The 27,623-nt window shown below is 38.6% G+C and overlaps 1 protein-coding gene across 3 annotated transcripts in view; it reads left to right on the top strand.

Annotated features, from left to right (window-relative positions):
* The window catches only part of Pola1 (DNA polymerase alpha 1, catalytic subunit), a 313,981-nt gene that overhangs the window by 5,142 nt on the left and 281,216 nt on the right, over positions 1-27,623 (top strand). For all 3 annotated transcript variants that reach the window (NM_053479.1, XM_039100121.2, XM_039100122.1), the window contains 13 exon segments: positions 222-346; positions 2,994-3,090; positions 6,311-6,391; positions 13,740-13,855; positions 14,311-14,373; positions 15,228-15,320; positions 15,742-15,829; positions 16,078-16,282; positions 16,371-16,549; positions 22,328-22,440; positions 23,488-23,604; positions 24,874-24,948; positions 25,762-25,900. In NM_053479.1, coding sequence (NP_445931.1) covers positions 222-346; positions 2,994-3,090; positions 6,311-6,391; positions 13,740-13,855; positions 14,311-14,373; positions 15,228-15,320; positions 15,742-15,829; positions 16,078-16,282; positions 16,371-16,549; positions 22,328-22,440; positions 23,488-23,604; positions 24,874-24,948; positions 25,762-25,900 — 1,491 coding nt within the window.

The following is a 27,623-nucleotide window of genomic DNA, read 5'->3' as shown; positions in this document are numbered from 1 at the left end:
CTCAGAGAACTGAACCAAGATGACTGGCATCAGCTATTTGAAGTGGATATTAGAGAAAACTTCCGGAGAGTCACAGGGTCTTCATATCTGGCCATGCTTTGTGAATTGCTTTGCATTCTGAAAATACTCATTTGGTTATTATTGTCTAGAAACAATCTTTTGGGTTTTGAGGGAAGATGGCTGGTAATTTTATAATATCTGATAAACTTGCCTTTTTTCAGATGTGTCAGGTTCAGGGAGTTTTGTAGCTTCTCGAGCACGTCGAGAAAAAAAATCAAAGAAAGGACGCCAAGAAGCTTTAGAGCGACTGAAAAAGGCTAAAGCTGGTGAGAAGTACAAGTATGAAGTAAGTAACGCTTTAATCCCGTGTTTCATTTAATTCACATTCTGCAGTCAGTTCTGTGTCCCTTTCATCACCCCATTAGGAATATTAATATATATTAAGATTTTTTTGGAGTAGGGAGATCAAAGATAGAATCTAGGACACCTTCCTGCTAGGCAAGCATTCTACCACTGAGCTTATTCCTAGATCTTTTTTCACTTTGCGTTTTGAGATTGGAGCTCATCAAATGACTTGTGGTCGTCTTGAACTTGCAATCACAATGCCTCAATTTCCCAAGAAGGTAGTGGGCCTGGCTCACATGCCTCTTACAACATGATAGCAAACAAATGTGGGCGTGGGGTAGTTTTGCAGATTGTGGGGAATACTAGCTCCTTTAACATTGTTGTAAGGATCTTTGCATACCCCTGTAACTGAAAGTAGTTGGTATATTTCTCCTTATTTAGTATACTCATGTCCCTTTGCTTAAGGGACATGAGTAGTGTTTTTACTTCCATGATATTAAGTAGTCTAGGTAAACACCTTCTTAGAATTGTTCTTAAGTTCATTTGCTAGGAGAGTGCTAATGGAAATTTGGGCCTTATTTCTTCCTGTTGGTAAGATTGAATGGGATATTCTTGGCTGTTTTATTTAACAGCCTGTAGGTCAAAGTCAGAATGTACAGCACTGTCTAACCTTCCACACTCTGTATCTTAACTGTCAACGCTAGAAAGAGATAAACAAATCCTAGAAGATAATAGCAGCTAATATACTTTCTGAGTTCACACTATTCTAAGTACTTTTACCAATATGCTTTTCATTTAATCTTCTCAGTGATCATATGAGATAAATAGTATGACTAACAGCACTTTGCAGGTGAAGTGCCTAGGCACCGGAAGGTTAATGAGAGCCTAGTGGCAGAGTCCTTATTTGAACCTAGGTGATCTTGCCTGCGAATATTCATGTTCAACTCTGGCTTGTACTATATTATGGGAATTAGGCAAATAGGAAGGATTTTCAAGTTAAGTGAGGATCCAGGAATATAAAGATTTGCCAGAAAAATTACACTCAAGTAAGAGTAAAGCAGTTCTAAAATTTTTTTTCAAGACAGGATTTCTCTGTGTAGTCCTGGCTGTCCTGGAATTCACTGTGTATGCTAGGCTGGCCTAGACTTCACTGAGATCCACCTGCCTCTGCCTCCCTAGTGCTGGGATTAAAAGCATGTGCCACCATGCAGAGTAGTGCATTTTTTATGTAGGCGTTTCTATAAAGGAGTTCTCTGGGGTATTTCAGATGTTTATGTTATGTAGCTGGGACCCTTTATGCGTGGTATTATTAATCATATTTCTAAAAGTTCATTCTGAGTAGTGGCAGCATGCTTTATTTTTAAACATAGTCTGCTGTACTGGGGATATGGCTCATTGGTAGATTGCTTGCCTAACAAGTCAAAGCCCAGGGTTTTAGCCTCAGGAACACATATGCAGCAGATAGAGTAAGGACTTTCTTCGTCTTTTAAAAAATATTATGTGTATGTGTGTGTGCCTATGTGTTTTTTTTTACACATATGCATGCAGATTCTCCTGGAGGCCACAAGAGGGTGTTGGATTCCTTGGAGCTAGAATTATAGGTGGTTCTCCACCATCTGATGTGGGTGCTGGGAACTGACCTCTGATCTTAAGCACTGATCCATCTCTCTTACAGTTATTCTGTGTAGTGGGAATCCAGTTAGCTGTTTACTGCTAGGCTCTCGAGTCTTTGTGTTGACGTGTGTTTTTCCTAAGATCTTAGCTTTTCTGGTATAGTTGGTTGTTTCTCCTTTAAAAAGGCAGACTCCAAAGGAGGGGGCAATTTTAAATAAGGTATCTGTAAACTGCCATATCTGGCAGGTCAGTGGCCTGTCACCATGGGTAGCTATAACAGTAGTATGCATGTGTTCCATTGTTTACTTTTACTGCGTGGAGGTGGTCTGATACTTTCATATTTGTGGGTCAAGTTGCTCAGACTCTGGCGGTCAGGCAGCTGGTGGGATTTGAGAAGTCACTGCTTTCACTGGACTTGCTACTTAGGTCCCCATGCACTTTTAAGACCTGAAGTTCTGTGAGGATTAGTGGTAAGACAAATAGATGACTTTAAAACTGTTTCTTTTTTGCCTACAGAATATAGAATGAGTTTTGTTTTGCTCATTTTTGGAGGGGATGAGTAAAGTATTTCTTTTGAATTTTATTTAGTTAATTGAACCATTACTAAAATTAGTGTCTTGGCAGGGCATTCATTCCTCAGTGGTGAATGGGTGTGGTATGCCTTACGTACTTGTTAACTATAGGAAAAACCAGTCTAGAAATTATGTGAACAATCCCCGAAGCAGCTAATGAAGAATTGGCTATAATTCAGTTTGTTTTTTATGGAATAGATGAGTAATTGATGGTGTGACAAGTGTATTATGCTAATGGAGTCATTTAATATCTTATGTTAACACCCACCTAAAAGGAATTCTAAGTTAATTGATGTCTATTTAAGGAAGACGCTGCAGTGGTGTTGAATGTCAGAACTCCTGATTTGGTTGCAGCTACTCCATCAGGCTGCCATTCCAGTTTCAATTTTATCGGTTTTTTCATCAGAATTGTTTAACACTTTCACTCCATTTGAAGCTTTTCCGTAAACTTTGCAATGGCAGGTTGAGGACCTCACAAGTGTTTATGAAGAAGTTGATGAAGAGCAGTATTCAAAACTGGTTCAGGCACGTCAGGATGATGACTGGATCGTGGATGACGGTATGTGGGAGGAAATTGCCTGCTAGGCACTGTGTTACTTCTTGATTGTCATGTAGGGCAGTTGCTATGCCTGAGAAGATGTGAGGCATTTTCATTAGCTTCCTGTCTCTTTGCTGTGATAAAATACTTGATGAAAACAACTTAAGGAAAGAAAGGTTTATTTAGATCACAGTTGGAGGTTATATATAGTCCATTATTCTTAGGTAGGCATGGTGGCAGAAGTGACATTTTATCTGCAGTCAGGAAGTAGAAAGGAATGCTTTGTGCTCAGTTTGCTTCCTTCTACTCATTCAGTCCAAGGTCCCTGTCCATGGAATGGTGCTGCCCACACTTCAGATGGGTCTGCCTGCTTTAGTTAACCTTAAGAGATAACCTCTCATAGGCAAGCCCAGAGGCTTATCTACATAGATGCTTCTGGATGCTGTCAGTTTGGTTGGCAGTCAGTATACACTGTCATAGCATTGCTAGGGTAATATTTATGTTCAGATTTTCTTAGTTTTTGAAGATGAAACATAAAAATAGGAAGTTGATTTGAGAATCCTTTAGAACAGCAGTCCTCAACCTGTTGGGTACGACCCCTTTGGGGTTTCATCAGATATGCTGCATATCAGATATTTATATTACAGTTCATAACAGTAGCAAAATTATAGTTATGAAGTAGTAGTGAAAGTAATTTTGTGGTTCAGGGGTCACCACAACATGAGGAATTGTATTAAAGTGTTGTAGCATTAGGAAGGTTGAGGACCACTGCTTAAGAAAATACAGGTACATACCCAAGAATAAATCCCTTAGGACATGACCATGTTGGAATTGAAAGGGAATGCTTGGGTACTAAGTTTAATCAATAGTGCCCCTCAAAAAGAGGAATAGTGAGGAACAGTCCCATAGCCAGTGGAATTAAGGGATACATTTTAGGTTCTATCTTTTCCATTTTGCAACTAGCCTTGGGTAAGTTAGTTAATATCACTAAGCCACAAGTTTTCTGCCTCTGATATGGAGATAGAGACTATCTTCCAGAGTTGCTCTGAAGAGCTGCTTTGACACCAGCACGTAAACTGAGGCAGGCAGCCATTGAGGGGTCAGTGTTGAGAGCAGCTGACAAGGGTGGATCCAGATACCTACAGGGACTGATGGATGCCAAAGGCAGGTAGTGATTAGAGAAGTTAACTACTTGGGGCCAGGGAGAAAGGAAGAAAGAAATAAACCACACACACACACACACACACACACACACACACACACACACACACACACTAATTGATGGGTGGGAGAAACAGTGTTCCAGCCACCATACTTTATTCTTTCTTCTGTAGCTTATATATCCCAGCCAAAACTTTCAAGCAGTATAAAATTACAGTGTGATTATTTTAGTTTTCTTCTACAGAATGATTGTGAAAAAATAGTGTGTTCCCCAATACCTTTACAAGAAATAACATTACATAGTACAGGTACCTTTACAAGAGATAATATTACATAGTACAGGTAAAGAAAACAAATTATTCACTAAAACCCATGTACATTCATAACTAAACAACTTGTTATAGATTAACAGTGTGTGAGCAAGCAAGGTATTTTTCTCAGTCAGTTTCTCTTCCTGGCAGGCAGCAGTTTGTGGTTACAAAGAAAGCAGTAATTATTTTATTATTTATCTTTAAAATAATTTTGTAAGAATCTTAAAAGAATAACAAATCTAAACTTTTAGATAAAAATCAGTCATGCCTACCTTAAATCCTTAGAGTGTATATCTACTCATCAGCAAAACTTAATAAATTCTTCAGGAAGCTGAGGGTAAAAATGGGTGTAAGAAATCAACCATCCCCAGTCCAGCCTCAGTGAGAGTCACATCAGCCAGTGTTGCCATTGTTCTTGTTCCTTGACCATAAAGGGTCCCTAGCTTAACTGATAAGAGTGTGCCTTTCTCAACTTCATATTGTTCCCTAAGACTTCTATATCAGAGCCAATAATAAAACATGTCAACCTAGCTTTATTAATAGTTTTATTTTTCCAAATGCTTTGTAAGGTTGGTGGACACTGCTGACAATCTATATCTCTAACTTCTTTCCTAGGGTGGTGATTGAATCATTAATTTGCTCCAGCAGCAATGCCTGGAAGAGACCAAACATTAGTATTGTGAGTGACAGAGATACTGCCCAGTGAGGGACTGGAAGCCCCCTTAAAATTTTCATACAATTCTTAGATTAAGAGGGATGTGAGGGCAGCAAAGAACTCCACAATGCTCTCAGGACACAGTCCTGGGGCCGTGCCACACCAAGGCTCACCCATGTGGCACTTTTAACCCATGAACCATATCCATGATTATTTTAGAGCTGTTTGTTTCCTCCTGCATGGCCCTTGACAAAGATTAGAGCATGTTGTAAATGTGAGATGTAATTTGAGCCACAGAAATTGCTCTTGTATAAAGTTTACTGGTAAGGAAGGTGAAGAAGACTATGTTGATGACGATTACTTATGTAATTGGGGCCAACTGTGTGGCTAGATTTCCCTTGGGAATTCGAGCGCCTTGCAGGGCTTTGTTGTTCTTGTTAAAGCAAACAACTATAAAGCAGCCTTCTGTGGTGAAGTTGTTTTTTTTTTAAGTTTTTGATTCTTTTTAAGTTTCACATCATAAGTCTTGTTCATCTCTCTGTCCCCTCATATGCACCCTTTGCCCTTGCAATTTCCCCCCTAAAAACACACCATCAGCGCAGTAACAACAACAAAAACAAAGCACAGAAAACATCTCACGGAGGGAACTGTAGTGTGTCACAGTGTGCCCCACAGTATATGCCTCTGTCCACACATCTTCACTTGCAATGGTTCATTGTAAAGTGTGGATCTGGTTCAAGATCTCTGGGTTCTGTGACACTACCAATATTGGGTCCTCATCAGTTAACCTCCTGGTTAACCTATTGTCCTATGTGGTGGAGATCCTGCAGCTTTGGATTAGCAGGACTGGCCATAGGCATGCTGAGAGGTTTATCTTCTAGGTACTTCTGGATCCTGTCAGTTTGGATGGCAGTCAGTATATACTGCTTTATTGTTCACCTTTTCTTTTTGTTCCTTTGAGGCAGTTTTTCATTCTGAAGCCCAGGCTGACCTCCACCTCATTTTGTCACTCTAGCTGGACTCAAATTTGTAATCCTCCTGCCTCAGCTCTTTGAGTGTTAAGTGTTGGCTCCTTTTAGGAACTTGACTCCAATATTACCTTTTCTTCTTTCAGACGGTATAGGCTATGTGGAAGACGGTAGAGAGATTTTTGATGACGACCTTGAAGATGATGCACTTGACACCTGTGGGGAAGGTACCTCCATTTGATTTTGAAAAATGTCATTTTGAGATTGAAAGACTTGTTTAAAATTTGAAATGACTCGGTATTCTGATAACAATCTGTCTTCGAGAATATGTTCTAATAGAGAAAAAGTTGGTTAGAACATTACCTGTAAGAAGCACAAATTTTAGCAGAAAATAAAAAGTTGTATGTCTCCATTATCTGAAGACTTAGATCTTTTACTTACATTAAAATATTTCAGTTCTTTATTTATTTTAGAATTGCAGATTTTGAGGGATGCAACAATAAGTAATGTCTTTTAATTAGTGCTTTAATAGTTGTATAGTAGAAAAACAAAGTTTAGTTTGTTCAGTGTATGTCCAGGGTAGCAATGAATGCATCCTAATACTAAAATGTCAACTTCCTTAAAACACGATGCATTTGTTGTTGTTAACTTGAGAGTGTGGTTATCAATAGTAAATTTTTGGCATCATGTAGGTTTCTGTCCCAAGAGGCTGAATGAGCCTTCTGGGGAACCAATTTGCTTTAATTGAAATTTTACATGATATAACCTTCACTTTGGTTTAACATTGTGTTTCTTTCCCATTTCCTAACCATGTATACAGAGACTCAATGTGGTTAGGGTTTGAACCTCGACAGTGGCTTCCTGAGAGTAAGGATGCTTGTTTGATTAACCACAGTACCATTTTCATCGTATTATCTAATATGTTGTCTATAGGGAAAAGTTCCACTTAGCTCCGGAACATCTCTTGTAATGAAAAGTATTTAGATATTTCTTTATTTCGTGTGTTGGGGGAGAGGAAAAGAGAGGGGGTGCACTGGCATGTCTGGTGTGCTACAGTGTATGTGTAGGGGGGAGTTTCGGGAGTTGGTTCTCTTTCCACTTTGCTCTAAGGCGGGGTCTTTCTTGTTCTGCTGATGATCTGCTGTGAAAGTCTATGCAGGCTGGGCTTCAGCATAGTTGCTTTTCCTATCTTAGCTTCCCATCTGCTTGTAGGACTGATACAATTACAGATGCATGCCATCCCAAAACATAGGTTTTTTTTTTTAAACCTGGATTCCAGGAACCAAGCTCAAGGTGTCAGGCTTGCTCAGCAAGTGCTGTTGCCTGCTGAGCCATCTCCCTGGCTCCCATAACTTGTTTAAGATGCAGAATCTACTTTAGTTTTATGTCCTTTCACTCTTTGGTCTTATTTTGTGTTGAATAGCTATACCTCCCTTCCCATTTTTTTGTCTTTCATGGACTGGTTGCTTAATTGAATGTCCCCAAATCTTGGATTTTCCTAATTGTTTCTTTGTGCCTATTAGGTTCAGGTTATTTGGCAATAGTAAGGAAGTATTTCAGAATAACTATGGAATGGAGACCTTCCCATGTCATTTATTCCATTATTATTGTTAATAAATTTGATTTCTTGGTTAAGATGATAATGTCAGATTACATGCAGAACTTTATTTTTCCCTTTGTAAGATACAGGGTGATTTTAAGCCATGTATATTGTATATATCCTGTTTCCTCACAAAAGTTCTCCCAGTGCTTTGGTCCTATTTTATTTTTCAATTATTCTTTTAATTGCTTTTAAGATAAGGTCTTGCCGTTTGCTCAGGTGCTCTTGAACTCATGAACTCAAGCGATCCTTCTGCTTTGTTTAGCCTCGTGTTCATTAAGCATTAAGCATATCACTGTACCCAGCTTCTCTATTTCTCATATTATCACTTTTAAACTGTGTATTTCTAAGAACCTCACTATTGCAGTTCAGTGGCCGTTAGTATTCCATTAGTTTCCTTTTATGTATGAGGGCAGCTGAGCACATGTGTGTGGTTGAGTGTGTGAATGGCTAGAGAATGACATTGGGGATTTCCCTTTACACCAAATTCTTTTAGACACGGTCTGAAGTCTGCTGGTTTTGGCTATGCTAGTCATCCAGTAGACTCCATGAATCCACTCATCTGTTCATCAGAACTTGGGTTACAGGCATGCAAGGCTACACCTGGTAATTCCTAGGGTGCTGGAGATTTAAACTCAGGTCATCTTGCTTTCATAGCAGGCGGTCTTACTCACTAGGCCATTTCTCCAGCCTCTCACTTTTCCTTTTGTGGTTGAGATTTGTTCAGTGGAGTCCCTTTAAGCATCCTTTTCACAGGATCCTACCAGTCTTTGAGCATTCCCTAGCTTTTAGGGCCAAAATGGTGTTTCAAGCTTATCTTGTACTCTTCTGTCATAAACCTGGATTGGCTGTTTCTCCCTAGAATCTTAATGCCTTTTAAGTGGGGAATTGCATTCAGATCTGGGGAATGGATATGCTCATTGGTGCTGAGGTGAGTTAGGGCAGTATTGTTAATTGTATCATCTTGACCTGATCTTATCACCTGTCTAGATCTTAGTTTTGCCAGCTCTGTAGTAGGAAGTTGGAATGGAAGGGAAAGCATCTCAGAGAAAAGACCTTTGTCCCAGTTGCTGCTTCAGTGTTGCGCGCGCGTGCGCGCACACACACACACACACACACACACACACACACACACACACACACACACGGTGTAGCCAGTACAAAGAAAGTATGCAATATTTCTTGAATGAACAAGCCACCATCACCGTGCTTCCATGATTGTATTTTTCTCTCTTCTTGATTAGATATCAATGAAGAGAAGATTTGACATTCTAAAAAACAGCTAGTCTTAGAAATTTTTACTTCATGTTTTGCCCCCAACATGCCTACAGCTCACCACTGTCTTTTGTCAGAAGCCTGGTAAGATAACAAGAGCTGATAAAGGGAAATTGAATCCAACAATTTACTTTACAATTTACAAAAAAGTTACAGAATTTTGGCTAGAAGTAAAAAGTCAACTCCATTTGAAAGTACCTCATCATGTATTGGCTTTCGTACCATAGAGGTAGAAAAATATATCAACTACTTCCAGTGAAAAGAAGCCAGTGAGAAATCACAGTAAAACAAAGCCAGCACCTAACTGTGGAAGAATTCTGCATCAATATTTAATTATACTCCTTTTCTTCCCCCATTTCTATATAAATCTTAATAACCTTTAATGGTGAGATTAAAGGCTTCTCATGAAGCTTTTTTTTATTAACACCTCTGTTGACCTCTCTGTTTTGTTTTTTTAAGACGGTTTCTTTGTGTAGTCTTGGCTGTCCTAGAACTGTCTTTGTAGACTGGCTGTCTTTGAACTCATAGAGACCTGCTTGTCTCTGCCTCCAGAGTGCTGGGGATGAAAGGCGCGCTCCACCACCACCACCACCACCACCACCACCACCACCACCACCACCAGTTGTCTATACTCAGTTTTAAAGCCTGAGTTAAAGATCCTCATATAACTTTCTTGTCTTCAAGTTTTCACAAGTGTCCTACAGTTTTCACAGTCCAGCCACATGGAAATATATTTAAAATGTATTTATGGTTCATGACTTTTAGTAAATTTGCAATGTATGCAACTGTTTCCACTTTGCAATTTCAGAATAGCTTTATGTTAGGTGTAAGCTCAATACTCATTACGCAGTCACTCATCAGTATTCCTACAGTGCTTGACAGCCATTGATTTACTTTATGTCATTGGATTTGCTTATTCTATTAGGACATTCATATAAAGGGATCATATAATTGACCATTTGGGTCTGCTTCTTTTACTTAGCATAAGGTTGTTAATTTCATTCATGTTAGAGCATAGGCTAGTACTTTGTTTTTATGAATGAATAATATACTGTTATGTAGTAATATATACCATATTTTGTTTATCTCAATTAGTTGGGTATCTGTGTTGTTTCTATATTTTGTTTATTGTCCTTACTGAAACTCTTTTTTTTTCTTTTCTTTTTTTTTTTTTTTTCGGAGCTGGGGACCGAACCCAGGGCCTTGCGCTCGCTAGGCACTTACTGAAACTCTTAACATTGTTGTTCATGTTTTTACTTCAACATTTTTATTTGGGGGATTATTTATCCAGAATTTTATGTGTTTTGATTTATTTTTTATATAAATGATGTCTATAGTTTTTTTTTGTTTAGCAAAGTACTCTGAAAATCAGTCTAGTGTGATACACAGCGTATATAGAAATCTTCCCTTTGTGTTTATGTGTATATAGCTGTAAAGAATCATGTAGGTGCTTCAGAGAATAAATTTTCACTCATAATGAACTTTTTAGAAGAACATTTATTTTCAATAATTTATGATAAATAGTACAACATCCAATAATTCTGTACCTTCTTCAGGGAAAATTCTTAGATGTGAGGTTGCTGGCTTGGAGAGTAAGTGTACATGAAAACTTTTGTTTTTTTAAATTATCTTTAAAAAGATTTATTTATTTCAAGTTTATGAGTATTTGTCTGCATGTATGTGTACCATGTGCATGCCTGATGACCATGGAAATCAGAAGCAGGCATTAGGTTCTCTGGAACTAGAGTTATGAATAGTTTTGAGCTACCATGTATGTGCTTGGAAATGAATTGGTTTTCTGAAAGAGTAACAAGTGTTTTTAACCTCTAAGCCATCTCTCTAGCCCCTATCTTTGTTTTCATTTTTTATGTTTGTCTTCATGTATGTTTGTACCAAGTATGTGTCTGGTGCCCACAGAGGCCAAAATAGGCCATAGGATTCCCTGGAACTAGAGTTATAGATGGCTATGAGCCATCACGTAAATGCTGAAAATTGAACTCAGGTCCTTTGGAAGAACAACCAGTGCCTTTAATCCATCTCTTAACCTCTCTTTTCTTTTTTTAATACTTAGGCACTCATTAGGTAGTGCAGGCTACTTTTGAGCTCCAGATCTTCTTCTCTCAGGTCCTTGAGTCCTCCAGTCCCAGCTTCTTGAGTATTAGGGGATTATATCCCTGAACCACTAACAGTGTACAAATGTCTGCTTTCCAAAGTCTTGCTAACACTGTATTGTCAAGCTTTTTTGAGACTTTGGTACTCTTATCTATTAGAAGTAATATCTCTGTAATTTTCATTTACAGTTTTACATATGAAGTTGAGGATTTTAAGTAAAATTTAACTCGTTTTTATTGATCACTTTCTCTTGAATTTTGGCCCCAAGTTCATTTATCCTTTTATCCATGATACATATTGAAGAAACGTTTTCTGTTTTTTAAAATGTTACTTCTCATGTAGTTGAATTTATTAGTCTTTTTTTTCTACAAGTGGATTTTTGAGTTACAGTGTTTACAATATGTAGGTTACAAAGAATTAAGGTCTTCTTTGGGTCCCAGCCCCAGAGAAGAGGGGGAAAGACTACAGAAGTCATCGGGGACGGAGTACCAGGAAAACATGGCCCACTGAATGAGCTAAGCAGGACTCACATGGGCTCCCAGAGCCTAACGTGGGGAGCACAGGGCCTCCATGGCTCTCCCCAGGTTGTGTACATGTACGGCTCTTAGCTTACTGTTCTTGTGGGCTCCTCGCAGTAGAAGCTGGTGGACCTCTCACTGCTCTTGGCACTCTTTTCCTTCTGTTGGGTGGCCTTGGTCAGCCTCTCTAGGAGGGCCTTTGCCTTGTCTTATGCATCTTGTTTTGTCTTGTTTGCCTGTCACTTTTGAAGAGAAAAGGAGCAGGAATGGATCTGGGGGAAGGGGGAAGTAGGAGTAGTTGGGAAAAGTAGAGGGAGGAAACTATGTTTGGGACTTATTATGCGATGGAGGAATCTATTTTCAATAAAAACAAAACCAAAACCAACCAAACAAACAAAATCAAACCCAAACTACCACCACAGCAAAACCTTTGAAAACTACTGTACCCCAAGTGAGGCGCTATTGGCACTTGATGAGTGCAGATGGAGGGAGACTCACTTTCTTTGGAGGACTGGCTCCTGGTATGTTGTCTGTGCTCCAGTGGATAATCTCATACTGAGTCCTTAGTGCACATATGGGAAGCATTATATTTACATTATCTCGGAATGAATCAGAAAGTGATATTAAAATGGACAGTATCAGGAGAGTTCATAGGTGATTTAATCATTCCCACAAGGGAAAACAAGTTATGATACAAAAGGGTAGGAAATTGGGAGAGAGTTTTATTGGAGAGTTGGGGGAAAGTTGGGATAAGGGATTTGAGGGGTAGATATTTTTTTTTCTTCTTATGATATGGACCTCAGACTCGCAGTGTTGTAGTCATTGAGGGGTAGATATTAAAGTATATTGTATACATAGGAAAATTTTCCCCGGGTGTGGTCGTTTATGCCTTTAATCCAAGCACTGGGCAGGCGGAAGACTAAGTTCCAGGCCAGCCTGGTCTATAGAGTGAATTCTAGGACACTGAAACCCTGTCTTGAAAAAAGAAAAAGCAAAAAATTTCAAAAAATTATAAAATACAATATTAAAAATTTTGAGAAATTCCAAAAAATACTTGTGTTATTTTATTTTTAAGTTTGTCATGTTGGGGTTAATACTGTTTTCTGCTCTACAAATGGTTAGTGGTTAGTGGACACTTCCTATTGACGAATCAAGTAATTTGAGTAGCCACCTTTATTATGCAGTAAATTTTCATAAGTGATTGCGTTGTTCTTTAGACTTTTTTTTGTTTTGTTTTTCTTTTTTCTTTTTTTCGGAGCTGGGGACCGAACCCAGAGCCTTGAGCTCGCTAGGCAAGCGCTCTACCACTGAGCTAAATCCCCAACCCCATAGACTTTTCTTTTTATGAAGCAGAGTTTATAAATTTTAGTATTGTTAAGAACAGATCAGTAGAAAGCAAGGTACTTGGAAAGAGTAGACATACTCAACTGTGTATATTTATGGGCTTCTCATAGGAGAATCACACCTTTAGACTTTTCTATGTCATCTAGTCTTTATATTGCTACTGTACTGTCTTAATTAGTTATTCTAGTTTCTTTTAAGATTTGCATTATCTTGGAATGAATCAGAAAGTGATATTAAAATGGACAGTATTAGGAGAGTTTGTAGGTGAGTTAATCCTTCCCACGAGGGAAGACAGAAGACAGAAGCTCTCTTGGAATGAGCAAGTATGCTTCTGCCACAAAGTTTTGGTACAGCATAGAGCATGTGTCCACTTGTTAATGGTTACAGACTAATGTTGTAGTCTTATTTTTGTAGGAAGCAAGAAAACAACTATCTTCTTACTTTTCAAAAGCTTTGCATTCCCATTAACAACTAGTCACACCTAACTCTCCATGATACTTAATTCATTATATTTCATTGCTTTTTATAACTTAGCCCTAGGATTTTTTTCAGTTTATACCATTTAAAAGATTCTTTGCTGTGTACCTTGTGCAGAATATCCCAATTTCGTATTGTGAATTCATAATTTATTTTCTTCTTAATTTTCATTTATACCCAATGAATGACTGTGAATAGGCTTTAGTTTTCCATCCAGTACATGTTCCTAAATACTTTCGTTTTCAATAGGAAGTGATGGCAAAGCACACAGAAAGGACAGGAAGGATGTAAAGAAACCTTCAGTGACAAAACCAAACAATATCAAGGCAATGTTCATTGCTAGTGCTGGGAAGAAAACCACAGATGTGAGTTTCATGTTTTCATGTATAAAGTGCTTTTTCACCCTGTGAAATAAATTAATTTTTTGTGGTATAAATGATATGTGTTGAATACATGTTTGACTAACATTCTATGAATTGCACTTAGTTAGATGAATTTAGGTTTTATATGGATATAGGTACCTCAGTGGTTTGAACTTAGGAGACAGAAGAAAATTGAATAGAAAAGCTGAAATGACAGTGTGTTTAATTTTTGTGACAAGTAAGGAAATCACAGAGTAAAGATGAAAATAGAGGCTGAGAGTATGAATTTAAAAATTGAATATGCACAAGTGATTTTTAAAGTCTGAATAGTAGATGAGAGTGAACACTGAAGGACTGATAGGGTTAAGTCCTTCCTTTCAGAGATAGCTGCATGATCTGCATGAAAATTCAATCTAGAATGTGCTCATTTGAGCTTTTTTTTTTAAAATAATATACAGAAAACAGTTGACTTGTCCAAGGATGATCTGCTAGGTGACATTCTACAGGATCTGAACACTGAGGTAAGTGAACTTCCTGGAGTAGTAAAATCCACAGGGAGCATAGGCTAAAGAAACAGTTCACTAATTGTACTGGAAAAGTACTAGAAAGAAAAGTACCGGGATGTTACCACACATGCACATACACACCCTTAACCCACACAGAGAAAACAAAAGCCCTTACATTAGTTTCTTCTACCTGAGGTTTCTTCTCACCATTTTAGGTGAGGCGTTTCCAGCTGTTACTGCTCTAAGATGAGGTAGATGGGCCGTGTGGGTGTGTATTGGAAGTAGTAAGCATACGCCCACGAGTCAGTTCTCTGAATATTCGGTGCTTGTATTCAGTTGCTATGTATGTTCTGTAAATGAATTGAAGCCTGTCAGTTTGCACACTGGGCATGCGAGCCTCGTTCTGAATTCTGAGTGGGAGTGAAGGAAGAGTGAGTGAGCTGCCTTTGCTAGAACTCACACAGGCTCAGTTACACGGGATTTGACATTTGGCCATATATCATAAAGACTAAGCTTTTATTTAGAGGTATACTGCTTTTTAAGTGACCGTGGATTAATTGACTAATACTGACACTATGTAGTTCTATTTTGTTGGGGGTTAAATGTAATACCTGGGAGGGTAAGTGAAGAAAGTATGTTAAATTCTTGGAAGAAAAAATTAGGAATGGATTAAATATCTATTCTGGTTTTCTAGTGATTTCTGTAGTATTGTTGCTATAGTAACTGCAGTACATGAGCATGGATCCTGTTTCAGGGGGCAGGGGAGGAAAAATGCTTTACTTATTGGGCATGAAAGAAGAAATGCACTTTTTTTCTATTATGCGGTAAACCAGGCATGACAGTGAATGTGTTTTCCCCTTCCCTTTTAGACACCTCAAATAGCTCCACCGCCAGTATTGATACCAAAGAAAAAAAGATCTACTGGAGCTTTGCCCAATCCTTTTTCAGTGGACACCCCTAAGGTAAAGTCAGTAGAAATTCCCTCCTTCCTGACTTGTTGTTCTGCTTCAGATTTATTTGCCTATGTGAAGGAGATGCTTTTGAATTTGTTTTGTTTCTTTTAAATTAGAACTGCCATTCAATATATAGCTTCATGCATTTCAAAAATAGCATGTGCCTGCTTTTTTCATAGTAAATTTTGTAGTAACTAGTACATGTTTATTATAGGTATTACAGCTGTGTTAAATGCAATAATTTTCTTCCTGGAAACAAGTATTTTTTTTGTATAAATCCAGGTAACAGTAAAATAATTGAAGCCATTACATTAATAATACATAAAATCTTTTTATAAGTGGGAACTGTCATTATCTTTGGTCAGGGTAGGACAGTTAAGTATTTTTAGTATGCAGTTCTAACTGACTAAACACTTAAAAATATTTACAGGCAATTCCTTCAGGAAAACCTGCTTCCCTTGTCCTCAGGAACAAGCCTCTGTTAACTCCCATTCCTCTTAAACATGCTGAATTTGCTGGTAAGTCTCATGTTAGGCAGAAGTGCAAGTTGTCGAGGAATAACTGCCACACATGGAAACTTGGTGATACAGGGTGATGGTGAAGGTGGCACATGTAAGCATGAAAGGTTGAATTTATAGTAGTAAAAGTTCAAAGCATCCAACATGAAGATTAAAGAGAAATAGAAGTATAATGTAGGAAAGGGCTGTTATTTCAGTGTTGGGTCAGCTTTGTAACATGTGATGGGAATATATGGTGATGTCTACAGGAGAGCTGGCTCAGCCAGAGTGTCCAGAAGATGAGCAGGAGTCAGGGGTTATAGAGTTTGAAGATGGCGACTTTGATGAGCCCATGGACACAGAGGAAGTAGATGAGGAGGAGCCTGTGACTGCCAAGATTTGGGACCAAGAGAGTGAGCCAGTGGAAGGGGTGAAGCATGAGGCAGATCCTGAGACGGGAACCACATCTTTCTTGTAAGTGCATTTTATGATTGTTCTGAAACACAGTACTGTAATTATTCTGTTGGCTTTTACAAAGTTTTTAAAAATGTGATTTCTACAGAGACAGTTTTCTCCCAGATGTTTCTTGTTGGGACATTGATCAGAAGGACGAAAACAGTTTCTTACTTCAAGAAGTTCAAGTGGACTCCAATCATCTCCCGTTGGTAAAAGGGGCAGATGATGAACAAGTCTTTCAGTTTTATTGGCTGGATGCTTATGAAGATGCATACAACCAACCAGGTAATCAGACCTAAGGTAATCCTAGACTTTCATTACAAAGGGGAGTGCCTGTTCCTTTGTTTTTCTAATAGAACCAGACATTAATTTGTCTCTTTTAAAATTAATTAATTGGTTTTTGTTTTTGAGATAGAGCCTCTGTATTTATGTGACTTTGGTTGTCCTGGAATATGATACATAGACTAGGCTTCTTAAATTCAAAAGATCCACCAGCCTTTGTCTTTCCAGTACTGGGATTAAAGGCATCTGCCAGCATGCCTGGTCTAATTTGTCTTTTTATTCAACAGAGAACATCCATGTGTGCTAGACACTGAGGTGGGGTGAACAAGCTAGACAGATTCCTTAGACATAAGTTTAACATTCTCAGTGAGGTGAGAGTTGGTGGTAGTTGGAGGATGACCAATTGACTCTTAAGAATTGAATACTGGGATAGCATGGCTCCCAAGACCAACTAAGCAGGGCTCATGGGGACTCACAAGACTGAAGTGGCAATCATGGAGCCTGCATTGGTCTGGCCTAGGTTGTCTGCATATATTCTGTAGTTGTTGGCTTGGTATTTGGGGGAGTCCCAACAGTGGGAGCGGGGGTATCTCTGATTATTTTGCCTGCTCTTGGGCCCCTTTCCCTCCTACTGGGTTGCCTCATCCAGCCTTGATGTGAGGCTTCGTGCTTGTTCTTTCTGAATCTTGTGCTATGGTCTATTGGTATCCCTGGGTAGCCTGCTCTTTTCTGAAGTGAAACAGGAAGAGCGGATCTGGGGGAGAGAGGAAGTAGAGGGAAACTAAGAGGAGTGGAGAGGGGGAAAGTTGTGGTTGGGATATATTGTTTGAGAAGATGAATAAATAAAAATTAAAAAAAAAGAATGGAACCTTGGATTGAAAGCTGAGGCACATGCAAAACTAAGGTAAAGGCACTTTAGCTTAAGGAACCAGTCAGTTCAAAGATCTAAATGAGGGGAGAGGATAAGGGGGCATGTGTGATTCTAAGAATATTAGAAATGAAAAATTGATACATAATGAACTTGATGATAAAGGACAAAACCTAGCATCTTAGTTACAGTTTCTATTGCTGTGATTAAGCACCATAATCAAAAGCAACTTGGAGAGGAAGGGGTTTATTCCCTTTTGTAGTTTGTAGTCCATCATCTAGGGAAACCAGAGTGGGAACTCAAGGCCATATCTAGAGGCAGGAGCTGATGCAGAGGCTGTGAAGGACTGTTGCTTTTTGCTTTTTGCTTTTTGCTACTTGTGGCTTGCTCAGTCTGCTTTCTTATAGCACCCAGGACTACCAGGTCAGAGTGCCACCATCCCCAGTGAGCTGAGCCCCTACACATCAATTATTAACTAAGTGTACCACAGGCCAATCTGCTGGGGGCATTTTCTCACTTTAGGTCCCCTCTTCCTAACTGATTCTAGGTTGTCAACTGATTCAAATTGACATAAAACTAACCAGCACAGCTACATCTCAAGGACCATGAAAGCCATCTCAAGGACTTTCGGCCTTAAATCTTATTCAAAGAATACTGGAAAATGTCAGAAGATTTAATTGTAGTGTGTTATGGTCTCATAGTTGACTTTACATTTTAACAGGAATGCTCTAGCATGTGTAGAGAAGAGACTCTGTGTGTGTGTGTGTGTGTGTGTGTGTGTGTGTGTGTGTGTGTGAGAGAGAGAGAGAGAGAGAGAGAGAGAGAGAGAGAGAGAGAGAGTGAGTACACTCATGGAAGCTGGATTTGGGTAGCAGGGAAATGTGGAAGCCCTGATGATCAGAGTAAAAGTAAGTGCTGGGTAATTGAACCCTGCTTACTGGGTAGAAATAAAAAAATAAATAGTTTTTTAAAACTACATTTTGACCTGTTGTAGATTGTATGAGGGTAGGTGTCTTTAAATTGGAGATAGGAGTCAAGACTGACTTCTTGGTCTTTTGTTTGTTTGTTTTGTTTTGTTTTGTTTTTTAAGATAGAGTTTCTCTGTAAAGCTTGGGTTGTCATAGACCAGGCTGGCCTAGCCCTCATAGAGATCTGCCTCCCAAGTGCTGTGTCTTAGTTAGGGTTTTACTGCTGTAAACAGATAGCATGACCCAGAAACTCATAAAGGACAACATTTAATTGGGGCTGGTCTACAGGTTCAGAGGTTCAGTCCAGTATCATCAAGGCGGGGAACATGGCCGCATCCAGGCAGGCATGGTGCAGGAGGAGCTGAGAATGCTATGTCTTCATCTGAAGGCTGCTAGCAGAATACTTCCCCTCAGGCAGCTAGGATGAGGGTATTTAAGCCTATCCCCAGAGTGACACAGACACTCCAACAAGGCCACACTTTTTAATAGTGCCACTCCCTGGGCCGAGCATATAGAAACCATTACATGCTGGTATTAAAAGTGTACACCACTATTGCTGGGGTTCTCCCTGGTCCTTCTAATTATCTAATTCTGTGAGTGCTAGGAACAGGTTGGTTAAAGTGGCTGCCCAACAACAGAAAAAGGAGAACATTCTTTAAGAGTTTGTAATCCTGAACTTCCAGTGACAGATGTTGCTGTTCCTTCTTGTAGAGGAAAAATCACCCAAGAGTAGCTCAGAACACCATTGTGATTTTAGAGGTCTATTATTTTATTTTGAGGACAGATAACTGTCTAAGAAGATACTTTTTGAACTGAACAGATGTCTGTTCCTGTGTCCATGTCTCTGCTACCAGATTGACCCTGTCTTTTTTTTTTTCAGAGCTGGGGACCAAACCCAGGGCCTTAAGCTTGCTAGGCAAGCGCTCTACCACTGAGCTAAATCCCCAACCCCGACCCTGTCTTATTCTAGTTCTTCAGGTTAACTTTTTAAGAATTGAAAAAGTATCCCTAAATGAAGTAATGGAAATGTGTTTTTCACCTTTAGTTCCTCTACTCATAAATAGGAGGGAAGATAACTTTTGACATGCCAGGACTCAGGAATGAATCCTGACCTGTGATTCAAATGACTTAGCCGTGGATATAAGAAACTGCATTAGAGTAGCTAACTGCCCTTATTAGCACTGTGGTTTATGTCCTCTGTATTTTCTCTTATGATCTGTTGGGAAATATAGCTTTGTGGAACTGAGGTGTTATAGGTAGCATAAGGGCCCTGTCCTCAAAGTTGTCTGTGTACAGAAGCTGGTGAAGTGGCTTAGGTAAAGGCTGCTAAGCCTGGTAACATGACAGAACCACGTGGTGAAAGGAGAGTTGACTCCTGCAAGTTGTCCTCTGACATCTGTACCCATCTCCCAGTATGTAAATGTTAAAAATATTTGTATACTGGCATCTGCAAAACAGACTATAGATTTGATTAAATTAAGAGATAAGGGAATTTCCTGTGGGCCCAGTATAATCCAATGATATTTGTTAAAGGGTCAGAGTCAGTATGTAGTCTGTCTGATTAGTATAAAACACCTGAAGTAGAATTGTCTGCCTTTAGATGTCTTGGGATCTGTGGTAGATACAAGTTGTATTTTTCAAAGTGGTTTCCTGGAGACTGAATCCAATAAAACTAGAGAGCATAACTGTATATTGATAAAACAAGTGTGTAAGAAGGATGACTAGCCATCTTTTTGACTTGGAGACCTGGTTTAGTAAAGATAACTGGATATCACCCTGAAGAACGTCAGTGGTTTCTGGGGGGAGTTGTCAGCCCTTTAGTATACTTCCTCATAGCAAATATTTATATGCACTGGCAGAATCACTTAAGTAGCACATGACCCTTAGTTTTTTAGGCAATTAAAATCAAGCTAGAAATGGTATCTTAACCAACCCATTTTAGCTAGGGTAAGACGATTTGGTTATAGATCTTGTCATCCACAGACTTTGGCTGATACTGTAAACTTTTTTGGTCATGCTGGAGTTTGAACTCAGGCATATGCTCTGCCACCGAGCTACATTACATGGGACATATTTTGCAGTTATTTTTTGAGATCAGTGTTGTTCAGGCTGACCTCAAGCATCTGGGCTCAAGAGACCTTCCAGCTCAGCTTCCCCAGCAGCTAAAACTATAGACTTGTACAACCTACTGTAGTTCACCATTATTTTAAACAATGGGAAGAATCCGTTATCCAAATGCTGAGGTAGGAGGAAATTTCTGATTCACAAGAAGACCTCAGGGATTATCTAGACCAAAGTACCCTTGGTCCTTTCCTGCCATAGGTCTTAGCTTCTCCCTCTCAGTCCACTTTCTTCTTCTGTGGCACTTCTCAAACTGTGTCCTCTGCAGTGGCATATTTTTCTGTTTATGATGCCAATGGGTTAAATAAAATAGCTTTAAAAAGCTTTAATCTTGGGGGGTTGAGCAGTTTGTCGTGATAGTTGGTAATGATCACTGAGCTTTCGTGAAGTCAATGCTGCTAATAAGAACTGAGTACGCCTAAGACCCCGTTATTGTTGCTCACTTTCTTCCAGATTCTAAGTCAGTCAGTTAGTGCTGAATGAACCATAATTATGAAAAGAATCTTACTCTTTGCATATCGGAACATATCCTGTCTTCATTATGACTTTTTCAAGGTTGAATAATCCTGACTGCACCTGGTTTCAGCTAGTAACTTTGGGGGAATGTAATCTTTGTTTACCATGATCTTTTTGTGGCAAATGAGGCATAAACAGTGTCAAATGTGTTACATGAAGTGTGATATTAGTTTGACTGTAAAATGAGCTATTTGACTCTTTGAATCCAATATTAGGGTCTTTATTTTTCTTTGCATGGAATTTGGTTTTTTTCATCTTTAACTGTTGTGAGGATGACTTCTAATTTTCTGTGCTACTATGACTTTTTTCTTTAAATCCTTTCCCTCTCCTTATGTTCCCTACTTACGCCTCCCACCCCCACCTCCTTGTTGAAAATCACACAACTCTTGTAAGAGTTTTAATCATCTGCAGAAATGAAAATCCTTAAGACAGTCTTATTTCTTTCTGCTAGGATCCAGTGACAAAAGAAAATACTGATGAGCTGTCTTGTGAAACTAGGATAATTGGCCTTGTGAACAATACAGTAACCTTTTGCATGTTTCAGAATTTCCTCAGTATCTAAGATCAGTAGTTGTGTGAGTGGCTGTGTTGATTACTCATAATTCATGGAGCCTGGCATTTTTGCAAAGTTGACCATCTCTTGAGTTGACTATCAAGTCTTTGGAATTCTTCCATGATGGCCAATTTCCATGAACAGTGATTTGATGTCTGCAAAGGCATGTTTTACTGGCGAATAGAAAGGAACACAAATATGAGCTAGCTAGATTTTGTTTTAGTAGCTTGTGAGGTAGGTAAGTATAAAATAGATTATAGCAGAACTCTATCCTGAGATTGATGTTATCTAGAATAAGAGGAAATATAAACTACTTTCCCCAAGTATACTTTTATATACAGAAAAATACTAATATGCTTGTTCTTATGCACAAATAATAGTTTTTCAGCAGTAAATTTAAGTGCTAAACAATTTAGAATACTATTTTCAGGCTTATAAATTCTCATTAGAGGTTTGAAGTACATTTATTGGAAAATACTTTGGTTCTTTCAATTTGGGCAATTCTGGCTCTAGTGGAAGTATTCATGCTAGGTTAGAGATGTAGCCACACTTGTACCATGATGTTGATGTATATGCCATAAGAACAGAGCAATGAACAGGTCTTTGGGAGGGGGCAGCAGGTGTATCTTTTGGTGGAATTTGTTACACAAAGGTGTAAATATGTGAACATATTCACTGGGCCTTTGTAATAGCCCCTTTAACTTGACGTACTTGAAAGCTTTTTATATCCTGTTTTCTTTTTTTTTTTTTTTCAGGTGTGGTTTTTCTGTTTGGCAAAGTATGGGTCGAATCAGCCAAAACCCATGTGAGCTGTTGTGTTATGGTGAAAAATATTGAGCGAACACTCTACTTCCTTCCCCGTGAAATGGTAAGATTACCTTTTATCTTAGCAGTTGTGTATGATACACATCCTGTGTTCTGTCTTTTTGCAGGCTAGGAATTCTCTTCATCCCCTAATCTTTTTAGTTTTACCTACTGACCATTTACTCCTCAGCAACTCCTTTAGGAATTAGAAAATGAAGAAATGAAATATAACTGAGCCTCTCAATTTGTCATAATAAAAGTTTAAATATATAATGCCGGGGGCTGGAAAGGTGGCTTTTAGAGGTGAAGAGCTATTACTGTTCTAGAGAACTCAAGTTGAGTTCCTGGCATCCACATCAGGTAGCCTGCAACTCTTAGAGTGCTGACATCCTTTCTAGACTCTCCTGGCACCTTCATATACATAGACACATACATAAACGTACATTTTAGTTGTTTGTTTTCAACATGGGGTCTCACTGTGTAGCTCTGGCTGTCCTCGAACTTACTCTGTAGACCAGGCTAGCCTCAGACTCACAGACTCCACCTGCCCCTGCATCCGGAGTGCCAGGAAAGATGTGTGCCATTACACCTGGCTTTGTAGACATAGTTTTAAAAATAATAAATGTTTAAAATATATTTGACATGTGATGCTTCTGTTTTTCTTACTCTGAAATGAACATGGCATTTGACTCAGTTTCATGCTTTTGCTCCATAGCAGCAGTAACATCATCTCCATGGCTATTTAACACAATAGTTTCCATTTCCTTCCCCCCTTTGTCTGAGCTTTTAACATCTCTAATCCCTCTAAGCCCCAGCCCTTGCAAATCATTTCAATGGAGCTGTGAAGCTTCTGGGCCAGAATTTAAAACTTTGTTTTTTCCATCTTGCAGGATTGGTCATCTTTATTCTGATTATATGTTACAATGCACTAGGGGAACTTAACATTGGGTTTAGTATACTTCTTAGGTTTGTGTCGTCACATTGACTTGTTATGTGAATGCCAGTTAATGTTTAAATGAGTGGAGGAAAAAGTTGATTTAGGCTTCTGTTTTTTTGTTGTCGAGAAAATTTATTATACTCTTTTCCCTTCATTCTCTGCATGGGAAAACAGAAAATTGACCTAAACACAGGGAAAGAAACAGCAACTCCAATTACAATGAAGGATGTTTATGAAGAATTTGATTCAAAAATTTCAGCAAAATATAAAATAATGAAGTTCAAGTCCAAGGTTTGTATTCAATACTGTATTCTTTTCCTCTTCTTTTTTATTCCTGATTTGGCAAATAGTTACTGTACATTTATACAGAATGACTTCTGTATAGTTAACTTATTAAAGGGAAATTTTATAGGTATTAATGAAAAAGTAGCATGTTAGAGTTGTAAAAGTACTTTTTAAAAAAATCACTTATGAAATAATGGTCATGAATTTGAATAGAAAGATGATTTGAAGCAAGTTAGTTACCCCCAATGTCTTGCACAATATTGGCTTGCAGAAAATATCATGTTCTTATTCTGAAATGGAGAAGAAACTATTTTGATTTGTTTATACTAGTTATTGCCAATGCATTCCTTTCTTAAGCGGATTGAGTAATGTTTTTGTCTTTAAAGCTCCATGCCTACGATGCTGTTTCTAATAGAATAGAAATGTTCTATTCCTGTGATGTGTATGGTATATTGTCTTGATTTTGGTATGCTATTGATGCCTTTGGCTATAAATATGGTGACTGCAGTCCATTCCAAAATACCAGCTGTAAACAATTGTAGTAAAGGGAGTTGCTAAAGAGGCTATTGCTCTTAATTATTTGAGCTTGAAATTGAGAGTATCTTTAAAATTCCAGAAATTGTAACCAAAGCTCTAAGTTTGATCACCATCACTGCAGATAGATAGATAGACAGTAACAAGAAACTTCAAAACAAAACCAAAAATCCCTTCGGAGGCAGCTGTTATGATGGTAAAGAAAATAGGTGCTAAAGCTAGATCACTTGTATTTCCAGGATTCCCACTGTTGTGTACTCGTGTGCAGCTTGGGGAAGTATGGTCACTTTTCTGTGCCGAGAAAGGGGCCATATTGCAAGAGTTGCAGAGATAAAACACTTAATTTATATTAGGTGATACTTCATACTGGATTAGTTTGGATACAAAGCCGATACTTACTCAATATGAGCTGAATCTATAATTTCAATTTCATTTTTCTAGTAAGATGCAGTTGCTTAATTTCAAATAGTAGCAATGTAAGAAATTAAATTTTTTTGTTCCCCTTGTATGCAACTATGTAGGTTCTGTAGTGTTTAAGAGGTGTTCTTTAGTATTTATTTTTTGTTAGTAGGTGTTTCAGTATTAGTTGAAAGGAGAAAAGATACCCTTTTGTTTATATTCTGTTAAGATGCTAGATTCCTGATGATTCAATATGGGAACATGTGTTATATGTATATCATATTGGCTGAGTTAATTTTTCCAATGTTTTTGTTATTGTTTTTTAAATATTTGCTTACCCAGATAGTGGAAAAGAACTATGCTTTTGAGATACCTGATGTTCCAGAAAAATCTGAGTACTTGGAAGTTAGATACTCGGTAAGTCAAAGAAAAACTATGGCGTTTTGTTTAGAATGACATTTTTAATCTTTGAATCTTGAATTGACTTTCAGTGAGGAAAGGGCTCCTGAATCCCACAGTTCATGAATAATTGAAATGGATAAAATTAAGTAATAGTGCATAGGTTATACTGCCTTTCAAGTAGACATCTTCAAATAAGTAAGTTGAAACAGCACAACTGTTTGTCAAGCGGACTAGATAACAGTGCATGATGGAGTCGGGTCATTACTTTGCTGAAATGTCTTGTGAGCAGAGGGAAATGTGGGCGATGAGTATTAGCACTGCTACAGTTGCTCCTGTTGTTGCTCCTCTGAGAGGTGAGGTCATCACTGTGGGTATTAATTAACTGGACTATAACCCTTTTACCTCTGTTCTGGGGTTTTGAGCCTAATGTTGGAAACTTTTCCTAAATCTTTTGACAGTGGTGATGAAAATAATATGGAAGCATTTTTAGTGAGCCCCATGCTATTGCCTTCATTCTTCTAATGGTGTGGTACTTGCTGGTTATTCTTTATCAGTGAGGCACAACACCTCTGGACAGAAATTCTTTTTTGGGGGAGCTTCTTGTCCTATTTTTCTTCTAATGGGTGTCATCAAGATGCATTATTTTGTCATGAATTGTTTTTCTTTCCCACTGTGAATTGTTTCAGATTTCATTTGTAGCAAATTACATTTCATATTTATCAAAGGGGTTCTTCTGTTGCTCCATAGAGGCTTTATTTATTTCAAATATACACTGGAAAATGTAAAGTAATAGTTTTAAACAAAAAAAGGTTTTTTTTTCTTCTTTAGGCAGAAGTGCCACAGCTTCCACAGAATTTAAAAGGAGAAACATTTTCTCATGTATTTGGAACTAACACGTCTAGCTTGGAACTGTTCTTGATGAATAGAAAGATCAAAGGACCCTGTTGGCTTGAAGTAAAAAATCCACGTAAGGAAAAATGCTAAGTAGATTCCTGACATTTCTTTTCACTTTCTCCCTTTTATTGAAGATAGAATCTTTTCTCATATAATATATCCCGATTATAGTTTCCCCTCCTTCTACTCCTCCCCAGTTTCTCCTCTTCTCCCCTCTCCAGATCCATTCCCTTTCTGTCTCAGAAAAGAATAGGCTTCTAAGAGAAAACAGTGAAACATGACAAAATAAAATGAAAATGAAAATAAGATGAAGCTGAAACTATCATTTTGAAGTGGGACAGAGCAGCAACCTAACATGAGGGGAAGTGTCCCAAGAGCAGGCACAAGAATCATTTTCCAACAGTCTAGAGTCCCATAAAAACACTAAGCTAAATGCGGTAGTATATGCACAGGACCCAGTGCAGACCTATGTAGGCCCTGTGCTTGTTGCTTCAGTTTCTCTGAGCTGATGTGCCTTGCTTAATTGATTCAGAAGGCATCGTTCTACTGATGTCTTCTATCCCCTCTGGCTATTACAATCTCCACAGGATTTCCTGAGGTCTGAGAGAAGGGATTTGATGAAGATTACGCATTTAGGCTCTCTTCACTTAATGTCTGGCTGTGGGTCTCTGCACTTGTTCCCATCTGCTGTTGAAGGAAGCCTGTGATGATGACTAGATTAGGAGTCATTTTAGTTAATACTTTAAAAAGCAAATACACCAGTAGGGTTTGTTTGGTTTTACCCTGGGTCTCTAGGATATCTAGTCTCTGGTTCTTGGTTACTGAAGCAATGTTGGTGTGGAGTGGGCTTTAAGGCAAATCACATGTTGGTTGGCTACTCCCACGAGTTCTGTGCCACCATTGTAGTAGCATATTTTGCAGGCAGCACAGCTTGTAAATCAAAGATTTTGTGGTTGGGTTGGTTTCCATGGTTTGTTTTTGGTAGCCTACAGAGTACCTTCCTGCGCCAAAGTCACTACTATGAGTCGGGTGGGTGTTGTCCTTGCCAGAGGCGCCCCACCCCAATCAATTTGCACAGAGCAACTCTTTGTCTTTGTAACAGCCTGGGTTGTTTGGAGATTTCTATGAGATCCTGTTGCAGTAGCCAATTAACTTTACTCAAATCCACCCAGCTCTGGTAGGTACTTTCTTGCTACCCATCCTAAAGTTCTGGGTTCCCAAATGAAAGACACACACAAGTAGCCCTGTATTTTAATATGCCTTAAAGAGCTCAATGGCTGGACCACTTCTTAACCTCCATGTGGGTTTCCCAACTCAGGAAAGGAGTAGATTTTAGGCCAGAGAGATGCAGAACAGAGAGGGCTGCGAGCCTGGGTCCAGGGCAGCCAAGATGAAATATAGGCTTTAATAAATAATAACTCAGGAATATCATTGGGAGAGTGTGTTAGCTATGTGGAGGTTAAGAAGTGGCCCAGCCATTCAGCTGTTTAAGGCATATTAAAATATAGGTGTGTGTGTGTGTGTGTGTGTGTGTGTGTGTGTGTGTGTGTGTGTTTCAGAAACCCAGAACATTGGGGCAGGTAGTGAGGAATGTGCTGCCAACACCGGGTCAATTTGAGTAGAGATTAATTGGCTACTGCAACAGGACCCCCTTTAGATTTTTTTTAAAAGGGAAGTTAAAGAATTGGCCTATTTATTTTAATGTTTCTTCTGTTTATGTTTGTTACTTGAAGTTTTCCTTGTGTGATTATAGGTAATACACTTGGATCTCTTTCTCTCTAATACCTGCCAATTTA

The sequence above is a fragment of the Rattus norvegicus genome, chromosome X (genome assembly GCF_036323735.1).
Source record: "Rattus norvegicus strain BN/NHsdMcwi chromosome X, GRCr8, whole genome shotgun sequence".
Lineage (NCBI taxonomy): Eukaryota > Metazoa > Chordata > Mammalia > Rodentia > Muridae > Rattus > Rattus norvegicus.
Note: the sequence above shows the minus strand (reverse complement) of the source record. Positions and strands in the feature narration are given on the sequence as shown.